A 16170-nucleotide genomic window follows, 5' to 3' on the forward strand; every position below is an offset into this window, starting at 1 on the left:
TCTATCTAGGAACTTTGCCTTGGAACATGTTTAATGGAGACTGTCCAGAAACACCAGGATAGGCCTCTGGTGCATGACAGGGCCATTCCTGGGGGAACAAAGCTGCCTTTGTTGGAAGCAGAATGCAGAGAGCAGAGTCCTCCCTGCTCCTGGGAGCTCTCTGGAATGTCTCTGACAGAGAGAGTGGAGCTGAATAATTTGGGCAACACTCACTGTGTGTTTGTGGAAACCTCTTGGAAGGTGCTTCAGAGAGCTTCAATCTTTCATTGTGCATCTGCCCGTGTGTGAGATCTGGGAGTTCAGAAGTGCTGGAGCTGAACTCCCACAGATCCAGGGGAGCTCTTGGACTGGGCTGTGGGGATGCCTTGGGACAGCTCCGTGAGGAATGGGCTGAGCACTGAGAAATCAGTGTGGGGATGTGGGGCAAGAGAGGTCACAGCTCCCCAGGAACCTCCCTGGGGAAAGAGCAGCCACAGGGAAATCGGGGAAGTGTCTTGTGGAACGATTGGTCTGGCAGGTTAAAGGAAAGCTTTAGCGTTTGTGCCCCTCTGCCACCAGACCAACAAAAGGCAAAAAACTTCTGTGGTCTCAGATGTGCTTTGGCAGAGAAAGACACTAGCAAAAGGATCTGGACAGGTTCTAACTGTTTGTAAACTCTGTCTTGATTTCTTTAGTGTGTGTTTGTGAGGGACTTTACAGCTTGTCTGAGTATGCTAATTTAATTTTAAATGTGTGAATATATGTTAGGAACCAGGTAAGCTTCCTCACAGCACTTTTTTTGTAAATTAGATTAACATGTCACCTCTTTCCCACATACTTTATATGATAGAGGTTCACTGCAGTCCTTGTGATCATTTGAGTGTGTATGTTGAATCAGTTAACAAGCATTAAAAACGTTACTTTTAGAGAAAGCAGAGTTCTGTTGCTCAGTTTCTTTGACAGATTGCAAAAAACCACCCCAAAACCTGCATATAATACAAAAAGGAAAAATAAGAACTTAAATATTGTGAGTAGAGCCTGTGAGTCCAAAATACCTTTTTTCCCCCCTTTAAATTTTAGGTGCCCACAGAACACATTTATGGATTTGCATCATGCTGATGACTTGGGACATTGCATTTATCCTACTGTTTCCTTTGATTCCTTCCTCTCTGGGTTGTTCTGACACCTGCACTTGTTGCTGAACTCTGTGGCTTTAACATGTAGGAATTGTGTGTGCAGAGGGTTCTCCTGGCAGCTGGAATAGCTCTGGTTGCCCTGCACTATTCCCTTGGGGTGCTGAACAGCAGCTTTACAAGGATGTGTAGTTGGGACTTGCATTCCTGGCCTAGGGATTGTTGTTTATAATTTGGTTTCTTTGTTGGAGACAAGATTAAATACATGACTCCAATGCTCAGGAACAGCAGATCTGACCAGGATCACTCTGCCCTCAGCTCATCTCAGCTGTGTGACTGTAGCTGTGCATTTTAGTTGATTTTTAATTGCAGTTGCTGAAGCTTGGCAATATTATCAGTGTTTGTCAGATGAAGGGTGGTTCAATTGCTATTTTAAATTTACAAAACCAGTATTCTGGAACAGTGACCATTAGAGTCTTTTTTGGTTTGCCTCTCTCTCAGGAATTCTAGGAACTTTTTCTTGCCTATCTGCTCTTCATCTGCACAGTGTCCTCTCAGTGTTTCTGTGTGTTACTGCTGCCAGAATTATCCTGACAAATTAATTGTCTCTGTGTCCCTTTCTGACTCCAAAGCTCTGTACTGTCACTGATCTTCTTGTGCAGAGGCAGCACACAAGGTCTGTGACTGTGTCCCAGATTCCTGGGAGGAGACTCACTGTCAGGTCCCCTCAGAACTTTTCCTCTTCTCCCTGGGTTACTTTTCAAAACTCTCCTGTCAGTCCTTGCTCTAGTTCCGGTTCAGTCCTTTGTGTTCAGTTTCTTTTTTATGTCTATTATTAGGTATTTTTGGAGATAATTCTTCTTCTTTCTCTGTCTCAGGCCCTCAGCCCATGAACTGCCACTTCTCCCTCTAATTGCCTTGCAAGGGCTGGTTTTAACATTAACAGGATAGCTGGTTTTTAAAAAATAAAAACACCCAAACCCCAGAGTTTCCCTCAGTGGTGACTTAAGATGGTTTCTGTTACCCAGCAACAGATAGTTTTGGCATCAGCTAAACCCAGTTTATTTTGAGCTGAACCATTCAGAGCAGCTCCAGTGTCCTCAGGTGTGGGCCCACAGTGATACTGGGGACTGGCCTGGAGAGGAGGGGCAGGGACAGGAGCTGTGGGAGCTCCCTGACCAGAACCATGGCGTGGAGCTGCCAGCTGCCCTGACAGCTATTTGTGCTGAAACCCATTCCTGTATAATGGAAACATATTGTCTGTTTAAAGAAGAAAACAAAGAAATCATCCCAGGGCAGCATTTGCAGCTGATTTCTTGCAGCTTGTGGCTCTTCTGTGGCCCACCCTCTGCACAGAGTGATTTATGTGAATACTTGTGTTTGAGGACAGTAGAACAAAAGTACTTAAAACCTGTAAAGCCTTCCAGCTGTAACCCAGACTGTGTTTGTCCTGTAGGTCCCTTCCTGCAGAGCACTGGGGTCACAATCTCTGGGACTGCCCACACAGACCCTCTGAAGCCACTGAGCTTTGCTGGTGGGGCTTGCAGGGCTGTTCTGGGAGCAGCTTAGGGATCTCTCACCAGTATTTAGATTTACTGTTGCTGCAGGAAGCACAAAATAGACCGTGTTTATCTGGGTGTTCCTTTGGCAGTAAAGTGGGTGGAGGTTCAGCAGTTCCTGGGACTCACATCTCAGCTTTCCTTGGGCAGAGCCACTGCAGTGGATTGTTTCTGTTCCTGGGTGGCCATGTGGCAGCAGCAGCATGAGCTGAGTCTGCAGGACAGTCTGCCTTGTGTCACACACTGGGTCTGATAACCTCACAAACTGAGCAACAATTCTTAATCCAGTGCAGTCTAATTTTGGAATATGCAGATGGTAGGATCCAGTATTTGTGGGAATGTAAGTCCTGCTCAGTTATCCAGGGGTGAAGGGAGAGTAAATGTTGAGGGGAAACATTGGCCAGAACAGACCCTGGGCTGTGCTGGAGCAGGACTCTGTGGTGGGACTTTGGCAGTTGGGCACGAGCTGTTGGGGCCCTGCAAAGGTGGGTTGTGGGGAACTGGGGCTGCTCCTGGAGCGCTGTGGGTCTGTGACTGTACACCCCAATTAACACCCCAATTAACGGCTGTACACCCCAATTAACACCCCAATTAACGGGAGTCCTCGAGGAGCTGAGGGCTGTCGGTCCTGGATAAAGCAGTGCCAGTGAGGAGGAATGAACAGCCTGAGGGAATTGCCTGAGCAAGTGTCAGGAAGTTGTTCCTGGGGGTCATTCCAGGAGCTGATCTGCCCAAAGACACGGGAAGAGCCTTTACAGGAGCCACCAGAGCTGTGAGGAGGAAACTGTTGTCACACAGGGCAGAACCAGCACTGCCAGAGCTCCGCTGTCTCTGGAGCTTGTGCTGGACACAAACAAACAGGGAATGAGCTAAACCTGCAGTCCTGGATTTGGCCTTCAGCCTTCAGGGGAGGGGCTGGAGTGGTACAGATTGGATGTTTCTTTTAAAAAACATAAGGGCAAGATGAGGGAAATCAAATTCTGTCCTGTGATGCTGTTTGACTTGCACTTAATTGGATGTAACCTCAACCAGAAAAGTTCTGGAATTAACAGAAACAGATTCTTTAAATAAATCCTTCTGGTACTCAGCAAAAAAAGCATCACACAGCACAGCTAATTCCTAGTTGGTTAAATTGAATTTAATCACTCCATCCCTCGGTCCTGAGATGTGACAGAATATGTCCTAAATTTATAAATGAAGGGGTTTATGATGTGTCTGATTCACTCATTGTATCCAGGAATTAGCAGATTGGATGTGAAAAACGATAACCTTTGATTCAAACTTCAGTGCGTGATTTCCTTGTAGTACGTGTTGGGGGGATGGACTTGGGGGTGCTGCTCCTCTCTGCCCCTCTATTCCCTTTTTTCTTTATCCCAGATTTTTACGAATCTTACAGTGACTGTGTCTGATGTCATTGATGAAGCACCAGATAAATTCTAAAAGTGGAAGTTGTGGCCCAGCAGGGTCCAACACCTTGTCAGGATGCCATAACCCAGCAGGAAACTCTGGATTTCCTCATTTCCTGAGCACAGTAAATTGGCAGCAGTGGGAGGTTCTCCCAGCTGTAAATATGTCTGAGCAGAGAGTGAGGAATCCCAGTTCCTGGTGGGCAGTGCTGGGAATCTGTTGTGGTTCATAAAAAATTGCAGACTCTGTGACTTGGAGGCTCTCTTTTATTTCATTTTTTATTTGTTTTTTTTACCTTCTTGGACCCCAGTAACACTTGAGGCAACTCTTCCCTTCAGCGTGTGTCCCTGGAGCTCTGGGAGCAGTGAGTGGGATGTGCCCCTTAGGGCTGGTCCTGACACTCAACCCAAATCCACAGTACAGCAGAGTCAGTGACAACTTGGAATATGTTGTGCTTTGAGAGGATGGGGGGGCAGAGGGTGTGGGGACTCTGCCCCTCAGAGGTGACAAGGCTGTTAAAGAGCACCACTGAGAGGGGAAGGGAAGGGGGAAGCTGTAGTAGGGCAGGTGGTGCCTCTTTGTGGTGCCCTGTTTTCCATGAAATGCCAACACAAACATCAGCCAGTGCATGTGCAGTTACTGTGTCCAAACTTAACAAAACCAGACAAAATCCAAAATGGGACAAAATCCCCTGGATTGTCCTGACTCTGTGACTGACCCAGTGGGAGCCTGGCAGCCACTCAGTGCAGCAGCTACCTCTGGAAAATGCCTTAACTTAGTTAACCCCTGTTCCTACACACATGGGTGATCAGCTGCTGTTCCTCCTGTTCTCCTCCTCTCACAGGTTTGAGGTGTGTTTGCAAAACAGACTCTGGAGAACATCAGTGGCACACTTGAAAAAAGGTGACAGATTTGAAGAGCCACTGTTAGTGATGAGAAAATGGAATAAAGGGCTGAAATGAAATAAAACAGGTTTCAAAATATTTGAGCTTGATGTAGGATCGTGAGTTCCAAGTATTTAGTTAACGTTTTCTCTGCTATATGAGAATTTTTAACGAGCTCGTTGACTCCAGGGAGTTGAGGATTCTGGCAGTGAATCCTGATGTACAAAGGCTGTGGCTAGGGCTGGTGAGATATTGTCAGCAGCTCTGCATGTGTGAGGGTGGCACTGGTGTGCTGTGGGGGGAATTGTGGGGACCTGCAGAGCTGGTCTGTGTGAGCTCTTACTCCCCAAACAGGGAGAGGTTTCTAGCGAGTGTGGTGGAAATCAAGGCTCGTGCTGTGGGAAAGTTAGGAGTGCCAAAAGGAGTGGGAAGCTTCCAGAGGCCAAAGAGACTTCCATGTGGGACAACAAGCATGGTTAGGGGAGGAGCCAGCTGAGGATTTTGGGTTCTGTGCCCATTTTCAGTGTTTCCAGTCCGTGTTTGGTTCCAGGGGTGGGTCGGAGGATGTGGAACATGAGCATCATGTCCCCCTCTGCCAGCCATGGCTTTTGTCCTTGGCTCAGCAGTCACACAGACCTTGATTTCGTTGAGCACTTCTGGTGTTGTGCTGCCTTTAATTGCAAGAGGAAATGTGTTAATGTGTGTTTGAAGTAGTTTCATTTCTTTTCCAACCCCATTTCTGGAAATTCTGGTCTGACCAGCTCAGTGATGCTGTTTGGGTTCTGGCACTGGGAGAGTGGGAATTGCCTCTGCCAACACTGCTGCTGAGCTGCCAGGGGACACCAACCCCTGGATTTGTGTCCTGTCAGGATTTCCCTCCCTGCCCTGCCAAAGGAGGGATGATCTCACCCTGTCACCAACCGTTCCAGTTGTCATTAGTTTGTGAAGTCCCGGCTCGTGGCAGGTGAAACGGGAAATACCATGAGAGTAAGACGCTGTTTTCTTGTCAAAGTGAGTAACCCATTTCCTCTTCCCAGGTTCTTTGAAGAGCTGGAAGCGAGGCACCAGAACAACATCTTCATCGATGACATCAGTGACATCGTGGAGAAACACGCGGCCTCCTCCTTCGACCCCTACGTGAAGTACTGCACCAACGAGGTGTACCAGCAGCGCACCCTGCAGAGGCTGCTGTGAGCACCCAGGGGTGCTGGGAGTGAGGGGGAGGCTCTGGAGTTGGCTGCAAAACCTGTGGCTCCCAGCGTGTGCTGACAGGCTGAGCTGTCCCTGCACGCTCCTGCAAGGAGTGGGGAGTGGGAACTCGCTGGGCTGCACAGCCCAACCCTGCCATGGTCACAGGGTTGGTTCCCTTTCCTCCATGGGTTCAGCGTCCCGCGGGCTCCCCTGGGTCTGCCCTCACGGCCAGGGACGGCAGTGCCTGAGTTTGGTGTCAGTGCCAGGCTTAGGTGATCCAGCTCCTGCAAATCACACTTCCCTGGCAATGAAACCAGGATTTATTTGAGATCTGGCAACTTGCACAGTTGTTTGGAAAAACACACCATTTAATCCTCTTCCTCTTTTCCCCCAGAGCCACAAATCCAGCGTTTAAGGAGGTGCTGTCCCGGATCGAGTCCCACGAGGATTGCAGGAATTTGCCCATGATCTCCTTCCTCATCCTTCCCATGCAGAGAGTCACTCGTCTCCCCTTACTGATGGATGTGAGAACAACTATTTCTCTGTTTTTCCTTGATACATGTTCCTTCAGTGTTCACATGCTCTCACATTCAATTCCTGGTTCATTCCAGTCTCTCCATATCTTCCCCCTTGTGCCAGTCCAGGGCTGTATGTCCTGGGCTGTGGATTATGGAGTCCTGCTGCATTTGTTTGTTGACTGTGACTGGTCCCTCCTGCTCCTGACCCCCATTCACAAGTTAAAGATTTGGGCATTCTCATAGGAAAATTGTACAGTAAAGGTCACAATAATTTTGAAACCAAGGAGGCTCCAGCACAGAAATTGTATGTAGTGGAACTCCATTCCCAAAGGATGAACTCCATTCCCGAGGGCAGGGGAGCTGTGTGGGGGTGGCACTGAGCTGTCCCTCCCTGTGCAGTGACCGGGGAGCCCAGGAGTGTGATGGAAGTGCCAGGAGTGTTGGTGCCACAGTTCACACCAGGGCTCGTGGCAGTTCAGGTGAGGTGCCAGAAACAGAGGAGGAGCTGGAACACCCGACTGGGATCCAGGCTCAGAGTCCAGCTCTGGTAGGAGCCAGAGACAGGACTGATAATTTGGTTCTGTAGGTTTGCAAATTGGACACTGATTAATTTGATCACCTGGGCAGTTTGTTCATGGACTCTGAGTTCTCTGTGGGTTGCAGTCTGTGCTGCTTGGTCCTCTGAAGTAACTGATGTTTTATTTCAGACCATTTGCCAGAAAACTCCCAAGGATTCAGCAAAATATGAGAACTGCAAGCAGGCTCTAAAAGAAGTCAGCAAGGTACATTCATAAGTGCTCACTGAAATTTTTCTCTGCAGAATTTTTCCTGCTTTGACTGTTTTCCTTCCTGAATCGCCCTCCAGGCCTTTGTCATTTCAGAAACCCACCGGAGAAGTGGCTGCTCTGGGGTTTTGTTGGTCACTTGAGAATTAATTTTCATGTTTATCGCTCATCATATTTATCGTTCACCTGTTTCATTGTGTAGTTGGACAAATTTATTGTGTTTTATGCCAGTTGTTCCAACAAAAAGCCCAGGGTGGACTGTGTGTATCACAAACCCCAGAACAGTGTCCTGACAGTAAAGTCTGAATCTTCTGAGCAGGCTTAACTGAACCAGCTACCCTGCTGTCAGTGCTTCAGAGCTGCTCTCCTCTAGTCAGGGTTTTCTGCCAGGAGTCAGTGGTGGGAGATGAGCAGGAGTCCAGTTTCCAGGCACAGACTGTACATTACAACAACAGTGACTTGGATAACAAATATGGGTCCTTCCCTCTGAACCTGTGCAAGCAGATTATCCCTTGTTTTGTTTAATTGTTGGGAAATTCCAATTGATCTGCTTAATGTATTTATATTCTAGAAAAGACACCTCTTTAAAACAGAATGTGGGGGTATGAAAAGAAAACTGGGTTTTTTTGCCTCCCAAGGTCTCAGCATTTCAGGAGCTGTAGTGTATCATGGGCTGATGTGAGATGGGAAGTGCTGGGTGTTGTTTAGTAGAACAAAAAGCTGCTTCTCTGCTTGCTGGGGCTGGACATTAGCTCGGCCCTTGAACATTCCTGTGCACTGTGAGGGAAAAGGGCTGGTTTGCGTGCAATAATAATGCAGGTGGGAGGAGCACTGAGGCATAAAACCTCCACATTGCTGTGTTTAGGAAGGGCCCCTGGGGATGGGTTTTACACCAGAATTACTGGTTATTACTTGGGAAAAGAGCCCAGACTGGTGCCACTGGTGCTGCCGGGTGTGTGTGTGGGAGCAGAGCGTGGCTGGGAGCAGGGGAGGGCTGTGTGTGGAGCTGATCATTCCCCTGGAGCAGAGCACTGTGGCCCTGCTCAGCCAGAACCTGGGCTGGGCTCTGCACCACTGCCCCTGAATAACCAGTTCCCAGGGTCCTGGGGGGCTGTGGGGGTCAGGGGGTCTCGAGGTCAGGGCCAGGTGTGGGGCCAGCCCTGGGCACCCATGGACACCCCCTGTGGTGACCCAGCCTGGAGTGTCACTGCTGGGGGGTTGTGCCCCTTTCCTGAGGGAACAGCAGTTGGTGCAGTCCCTGAGCCCAGCTCAGCCCTGTCTCATTCCCAGCTGGTCCGTCTGTGCAACGAGGGCGCTCGGAAGATGGAGAGGACGGAGATGATGTACACCATTAACTCCCAGCTGGAATTCAAAATCAAGGTATGGGCAGGAGGATATTTCTGACCTTTTCATTGGCACAGGGAGCAGTGGAATTCTTACCACGTTGTCATATCCCACAGTGATTCTTGCAAAGAAACCATCTGATGTGTCAGGACAAAAATTAAAATTTTGGTCAAGTATTGTCATTTCTAGTAGAAGGTGGCACTACAGCACAAGGGATTTTGAATACATACTGAAATAAGAGTATTCTTTGCTGTAAAAACTAAGCTGCTCTGAAGATTTTGGCATTAGGAGATGCTGCTCAGTGCTGAGGTGTTCTCATGTACCTGATGGGCAAGATGTCCTGGGAAAAAGCTTCCAGGCCAGGGAAGGATCCTGGGGATGTTTGTCCTTTCTCTTAAGGGTACAACATCTCAGGTTTGTGTTAAAAAATCATCTCCAGTCAGTGTTTGTGGTAGGAATAGCGAGCAGACCCAGTCATATATAGCAGGGGGTTTATTGGATGTTGAAGATCTTTCTTCAAGTACATTTATTGTTTTCTGTTCAATGTTTGCTGAAATCCCGTTTCTGCCATGAGTGTCTGACACTGTTACACAATGAAGATTCCTTTGAGAGAAGATTGTTTCATTATCAGACGTGTAGTGAGTGGAGGTTCATGGTTTAAAAGCGTGGCTCTTGCAAGGGTCAGGCTTGGGGGAAACGCTGCCTCCAAAAAGAGGTTTTTCAATTTGTCCAAAGGATTTTTATTCTCAAATTTTGACTAAAAATTGAAACAGTATTAATATTTATGTAGAGCAACAGCAACAACAAATAAAACACTTCCGGCCAAGTGCCATTTCCTGACAGTGGTGATACCAGACTCAGGTGAGCCCAGCCCAGTGCTGGGGCTGAGACCCTCTCTGGTTCCACTCAGTTCCCAATCCCAGGAGCCCCTCGGGGGTTCCTGTCCCTTCCCTTGGGATGGGGGCTCTGTCCATCCCCTCCCTGGGGGAGCAGCTCATGCTGGTGCTGGGGCAGCAACAGCAGCTCCATGGGCTTTGTCCTTCTGTGCTTTTTTGGGAGATTTTTCCTTTGTGCATCCCAAATGCAGCCTGTGGTGGCTCAGGCCCTGTCTGGTCGGGGGAGTTGCCAGCTGGCAGAGGAAGCCCCACTTTGGCCAGGGCTCAAGGCATTTTTCAGTTCTGAGAGCCTGTTTTCTGTAGCGGGGAGATGGTGCACGTGATGTGCTCCTTTGGCAATTAAGGAAAAATTAAAGTAAAACCAAGCTGCCTCTGGAATAGAGTCAATTAGGAAAATGGGATGAACTCACTTGGAGTACAGATTAGAGGAATTTTTAGTTCATCCTCAAATAGAACTTTTTAAAGTATTTTTTGCTTGTAAACCAATCATCATGGGGCTGTAATTCTGTTTTATAACCATTATAAATTAGTTAAAGTATTTCTGTTCTTGCCCAGCCTCAGAGTGTTTGGAGATTTTTGTTTATTATTTTGTTAGATGTAACTGTGGAGAATTTCATGGGAGCACAAGAGAAGCAACTCGGATCTTGTGTCACTTTTGTACGTGGCACATCTCTAGAACTGAGTTTTTAATCAAGGTTCAGAAGTTCTTAAACTTTTCACCTTTAGCAGCAGAGAAGTTGTGGGGGGTTATTTTCGGGAGTTCCTGTTTTGTTCTTCCAGGAGCGGGGTCACAGTCCCGGCTGGGCTGGGTTTGGCTCAGCCCCCTGGGCAGGTACAGGCAGGGTTGGCTCAGCACAGGGATTAAGGGATGCACAAAGGCAGCTCATGCAGAATGGGAAGGAGCTGACAGGCTGCATGAAGGGGGTGTTTTAAAAGCATGTGAGAGGTGCTTAAGTGAGGGGGAAACAGGCAGCTGTGTTCATTAGCGTGGCCCTTCCCTGGGCTGTGTCACAGCCTCAGAGAGGCTCTGTGTGACCAGGACACACAGTCTCACATCACCCTTCATGTTCATGCACAGAGAAACAAAAGGGCTTTCTGTGGGCTCTGTTTCTCCTGCAGTTGGGAATAATTTGGGTAAATAAATCCAGACCTTCACATCAGGCAGCTCAGACCCTCTGTGGCTTTGCTGCATGTGTTGGTCCTCACCCAGAGAGAAACTCCATATTAAATGGAGGTGGACAGGACTTGAAGGACTCCTATTGAGAACAGCAGTCCATGGGAACACACCAGAGGTGTGGGGTGGTAACAGCCTTGGAAGGAAGAAGGTTCTACCTGCACCTGCTGGGGGGGGAAGGTGGCTGAGTGTCCCAGGTGACACGGGCACAGGGAGTGTCTCCGGCGCTCCGGGAAGAGCCGGGAGGCACCGGGAGCACAGTCCAGTGTGCACAGGTGGCTCAGGAGCCATCACTTCTCCACAAACACATTCCTGGAAGGCAGGCTCGGTTTTACTGCCCTCAGGAGGTCTCACAGTCTGTTCCACCCCAAGTGTGACCAGTCAGGTCTGTTCATTTTTACTTTTGATGAGCAATGATCAGGTGCCCGAGTGATTCCCAGGTATTTGCAGCTGTTACCTGTGTGTTGTAGGAGTGCTGGAGGTCCCTTAAACTGTGGTAACCCCTTTGTGATCTCTGAGCTCTGAGTTTATTCAAGGATCTTCCCCAAATACATCGTAGTCCATTCTCCGATTTTTTTAAAAAAATATCTCTACATTTGAAGGACTAAAATGTGATTTTCTTGCCTTGCAGCCCTTTCCACTGGTTTCCTCTTCACGGTGGTTGGTGAAAAGGGGCGAATTAACAGCATATGTAGAAGACACTGGACTTTTTTCCAAAAGAACCTCTAAGCAGCAGGTCTACTTCTTCCTCTTCAACGATGTCCTCATCATCACCAAGAAGAAGAGGTAAGAGCTTCATCAGTATAAAACTGCCTTTGTGTTCAACTCCTTGAAGCGTTGACTTCTAACACGGAGGTGGCTGAGAAATGAGTTCAGGAGTTATTTGAGTCTCTGTCCATCAGCCCCTGGGTGCAAACGACGAGTAACTGCTCATTAAACAGGATTTACTTTTGGCAAACACAATTGAAATTCCAAACTGTCAAGCCAGTTAAAAAGCTCATTCTTGATGCCTTAGCCAAGGGAGAAGTTTGGGAAGGATAAAGGAGCAGGAATGTCCATTCCCCTCCACGCTCCCCACTCTTGGGTGCTTTTTGAGCATAGTAGATGTGGTACAACTTCCAGCAGTTGCCATTTACATTTTTATCACTGGATTTGAGGGAAGGTGTAGAATAATCAAATTGTATGGAATTTATATCCTCTGCTGCTGCTGTTGGGTAATACTTGAGGAATGAACCTTATTCCTGAGGCTGAGAACTGTTCTGAAGAACTATTTTTGCATCTGGGTTGGCCTGTTCAGCCAAACCCTTCTGTGAGACTGCAAACCTGTAATTGAAATAAATTTTGAGGAGTGGGGTATGATATAACATTTGGGAAGAAAATGGTAATATTTAAGCAAAGAGAAACCAAAGTGAAGGGGGAGAATTATTTAAGTGGAGGTTTTTTCTAAAGCTGGGAAGAAATGTGCCTGGATTTCTCCCTGTCTGCTGTGCTGGTGTGAAGGTGTCTGAGATTCCGTGTTTACTGAAGCTCGTGCTGGATGTTTGTGGGACAGCCCCTCATCCCCTGCCTGGCAGCTCTTTGCAGAGCTGGGTCACACTGGTTAAATGTGGGGCTGCTGTGCTGTGTCAGTTTGGGGCTAGGGGAGCAGTGGCAGGTCCCTGATCCCTGTTGGTCCCTGTTCACTGGTCCCTGTCGCTGTCCCGATCACACACCAGATTTGTGTAACAGCAGCTCTGATCCAAACTCAGGCTTTGGATTTGTAACACCTTCCAGCTGCTGGAAGGGAGATATCCCAGCTGGGCCCAGAGGCTGGTGACAGAACCTGTTGTGTTACTGGCACACTTACACGGTTGCTGTCCCAGGATACCCCGTAGAAGGGATGTGATGGAACAGCACTAATAGCTCTGAGCCCCCCACACCCTGAGCAGGAGGCTCCCCCTGCCCAAGTGACAAAGCTTGTTAAAGAGTTTGGGCTTTGGGTGCTCTATGCTCCCACCCACAGTGTTGCCACGGCACTGCAGCACTGGACAGAAATGTTGGTTGCTAGTTGAGGTTAAATATTTGTGTTTTTCCTTGAGCAGTTGCATTTCAGAAGATTCTTAACATTGCAGTAAGACATCGCTTTGTGCTAAAATAGAGCTTTGTGAGCACTGCAGTGGCTCAGTTTGGTCCTTGCCCAGAGTCCGTGGGCAGCCCCGGCTCGGCCCATCCTCAGCCCATCCTCGCCGGCTCCGTCCTGGCCCCGTGCACTGCTCCCTGCGGGGCTGTGGGGTGGCACTGCCAGGACAGGCTCTGACCTGCGGGGCAGCAGCAGCTGCTCTGTCACACTGGCCCTGGGAGGGAGTGAGGCAAAGGGCTGCTCCCTGGGATCGGGCCAGGAGGGGACATGGGAACTTGGGATGTGTCATTGTACACGAGGCTTTGGAGAGCAGCTTCTCCCCACTGCCCAGCGTTTAGTTTATTGGGAACGTTTTGTCTGTCAATTGTCCTTGTAGCTCCTTCTGTGTGTAGACACAATCCAACTCTTTTTCAGATATCATTAAAAAAAGATTTAATACTTCTAAGGTTTAATGCAGTATCTTGGCAGGAGCAGTCAGTGCTGGCAGGCCAAAGGTCACTGCTGCCTGGGAATGTTACCTTCCAAAGGTCACTGCTGCTTGGGAATGTTACCTGCCAGAGGGTCAGCGCTCTTGGGAGCGTTACCTGCAATCCTGTGGTTTGTCTAAGGATGCCAGGGGGATTCCATAACCAAAGGCAGCACAAGGCACTGTGTGGGCACCAGAGGCACAGAGGGCAAAAGGTGAGGGCTGCCCTGCCCTGGCTGATCCCACTGGTTTGTGGAATGGAGGTAAGGAGTAGGAGGGGTTTGTAAAGGTTTCTCTTGATTAACTGGTAAGAAATGCAGTTATGATTAGCCGTGCACATGTGCAAACTAGTTGATAATTAGCGAGGAATGCATTTATTATTCATTACATATTTCTTTCTCAGATGCAAGTCTTCCAGGTAACGATGGTAGCATTCCCAGTTCTGTCCTTGGCTAAGCAGGAGTTGTCCAGACTAAAATACTGAACTGGTTTCTTTAAAAAAAACCCAAACAAAGCCCACCCAACCCACCCACCTTTCCCTGGTTCAGAGCAGCAGAGCAGGAGGGGTTTCATTCAGGGCATGTTCTGCACCCATCACGTACAAAGCTGTTCTGCAAAAACCCAGAACATTTCAGTATTTAATTTGCAGAACAGTGAAAACACACCCCACAGAGCCCAATAAGAGCTTGGTTTTCACACCAAACACAGTGGCAGGAGGTGAGGTGTTGGAAGAACCGTGCCGGACTCTGGAATTAAATGTGGGTTCTGTGATGGTGTTTGCACCCAGAGCTCCTGAATGGAACCCCAGCCATTAACCCGGGGTGTGTTTGTGCCGCTCTGTCCCGCAGTGAGGAGAGTTACACGGTGACGGAGCACTCGCTGCGGGAGCAGCTGGTGGTGCAGCCCTGCGAGGAGGAGCCCGGCTGCTCTCCCGGGAGGAACGCGGTGCTGCACTCGCGGGGCTCTGCCGCCCACCTCTTCAGGCTGCTGGTGCTCAGCAACCACGCGGGGGACAGGGTGGAGATGCTGCTGGGAGCAGAGACTCAGTGAGTAGGGGCTGCAATAACGTCGGGTGCTGTCACAGCTGTGTCCGGTCCCTCACCCGGGTCAGGGCTGTCCCGCCGCGGCAGGACGGGAACAGGAGTGTCCCAGGGCCCGGGGTGGGAGCGGGCAGACACTGAGCCCAGTCCCTGGCACTGAGCTGTGGGTACAGACAGGGCAGCAGTGGGAGGAGGAGAGCCTGGTCCTTGTTCTGCTGGGCAGTGTGAGCAGCAACAACCAGGGTCCTGTTTGTGGGTGCCCGGCGTGGCTCTGAGGGCCATTAACTTCCACACGACCTCCCCAGCACTGAGAGAGTCTGTTTGTTCGGGGGAAGCTGGAGGCGGGACAGACACATGAAAGGGAGAGCTCCAGACATATCCCTGCCTGGAAAAATTGATAGTTTTAGGTTTGCTTTCAAAGTTTAGAATAACCCTGAAAGAAACTAAAGATCATCAATGCTTTCTATGAAAGAACTCATTATGAAGGCAGCAGATGATTCAGACTTGTTTGAAAATGCGATTTTATTGGGGAAAAAATGCAGGACATTTTTAGTTGTCTGGGCTTTGGATGAAAAGACATTTTGTTCTTCAGATTTATTATTGATTTGTTCTGTACTGTTTGCAGTATAAATAGTAGATCATCACTCAGAGGAAGAGGCTGAAAAGAATTCCTGTATTTAAAAATTACCTATTTTTACAATCTTATCTTGTACTTTGAGCAGACTGGGAAGGGAATCTCCAAGGCCAAGCTGGGTGGGTCAGAGTGTCTATGAAACAGGGTTTTGTGCAGGTAAAACTGAAATGTTTTCTCTGACACAAAGATTTCCAGCACAGTTGTTCAGTTTTGTCACATCATGTGGTGTGTGGCTCCCGAGGACAAAAGAACCGGGGTTAGGTTAGACCTTTGTATCGCCCTGTCACTAAGGCACAAAATACACACACTGGTGATACACCCAGGTTACTCCCAGGTGCTGAGGAGATATGTGCTGACTCTGGAGGAAATAAGGGCAGTCTCAGTGCTGACACTCTCAAGAGCAAGATCTGGGACACGGGGCTGTGTTTGCTGCCTTGCAGGAGTGACAGAGCGCGGTGGATCACAGCGCTGGGGCAGGACAGCGACGGGCTGCACACGGACAGGACCAGTGAGTGACCCCTCGGGGATGGGACTGCCCAGGGGAGGGGCACGGGGGAAGTGCACGCTGGAGGTTTGAAAAATAAATGGTCTGTGTGCTTTAATGAGGTGCACTGCTCTGAGCTTGGTGTAACTGAGCCTGGCTTGTTCCTCCCCAGCTCTGGCTCAGGTGGAGATCATCAGGACATACACAGCCAAGCAGGCCGATGAACTGTCCCTCCAAGTGGCTGATGTCGTTCTGGTTTATCAAAAAGTGAATGATGGTGAGTGAAGGTTTGGCTGTCAGTCATAACCACCTCTGCAGGGGAACCAGCTGGAAAAAATTGGTTCCTAATAGCATGGGCCTAAACTGAGAAAAGGTTCAGCTTCCAAGAAAAGCCTGGACATCTGGGTTCAGGTTTCTAAAGGACAGGCTCTGTTGGGCAGCAGATGAGCAGAGTAATAACCAGCTGCAGAACGTGTGTGCTGCCTGGTTTTGACATGTCCACAAATAAGAAATTGCATTTATCTAAAAATGAGGAGCTCAGACACTCCAGTGAGTGC

The 16170-nt window shown here is 48.9% G+C and overlaps 1 protein-coding gene across 1 annotated transcript in view; it reads left to right on the forward strand.

Annotated features, from left to right (window-relative positions):
- The window catches only part of ARHGEF26 (Rho guanine nucleotide exchange factor 26), a 31063-nt gene that overhangs the window by 12412 nt on the left and 2481 nt on the right, over window positions 1–16170 (forward strand). Inside the window, exons 7-14 of the mRNA XM_032698483.1 lie at window positions 6000–6152; window positions 6548–6677; window positions 7379–7453; window positions 8747–8836; window positions 11502–11656; window positions 14304–14501; window positions 15570–15637; window positions 15786–15890. Of these exons, the coding sequence (XP_032554374.1) occupies window positions 6000–6152; window positions 6548–6677; window positions 7379–7453; window positions 8747–8836; window positions 11502–11656; window positions 14304–14501; window positions 15570–15637; window positions 15786–15890 (974 nt within the window). The remainder of the gene's footprint in view (window positions 1–5999; window positions 6153–6547; window positions 6678–7378; window positions 7454–8746; window positions 8837–11501; window positions 11657–14303; window positions 14502–15569; window positions 15638–15785; window positions 15891–16170) is intronic.

The sequence above is a fragment of the Chiroxiphia lanceolata genome, chromosome 10, assembly GCF_009829145.1.
Source record: "Chiroxiphia lanceolata isolate bChiLan1 chromosome 10, bChiLan1.pri, whole genome shotgun sequence".
Lineage (NCBI taxonomy): Eukaryota > Metazoa > Chordata > Aves > Passeriformes > Pipridae > Chiroxiphia > Chiroxiphia lanceolata.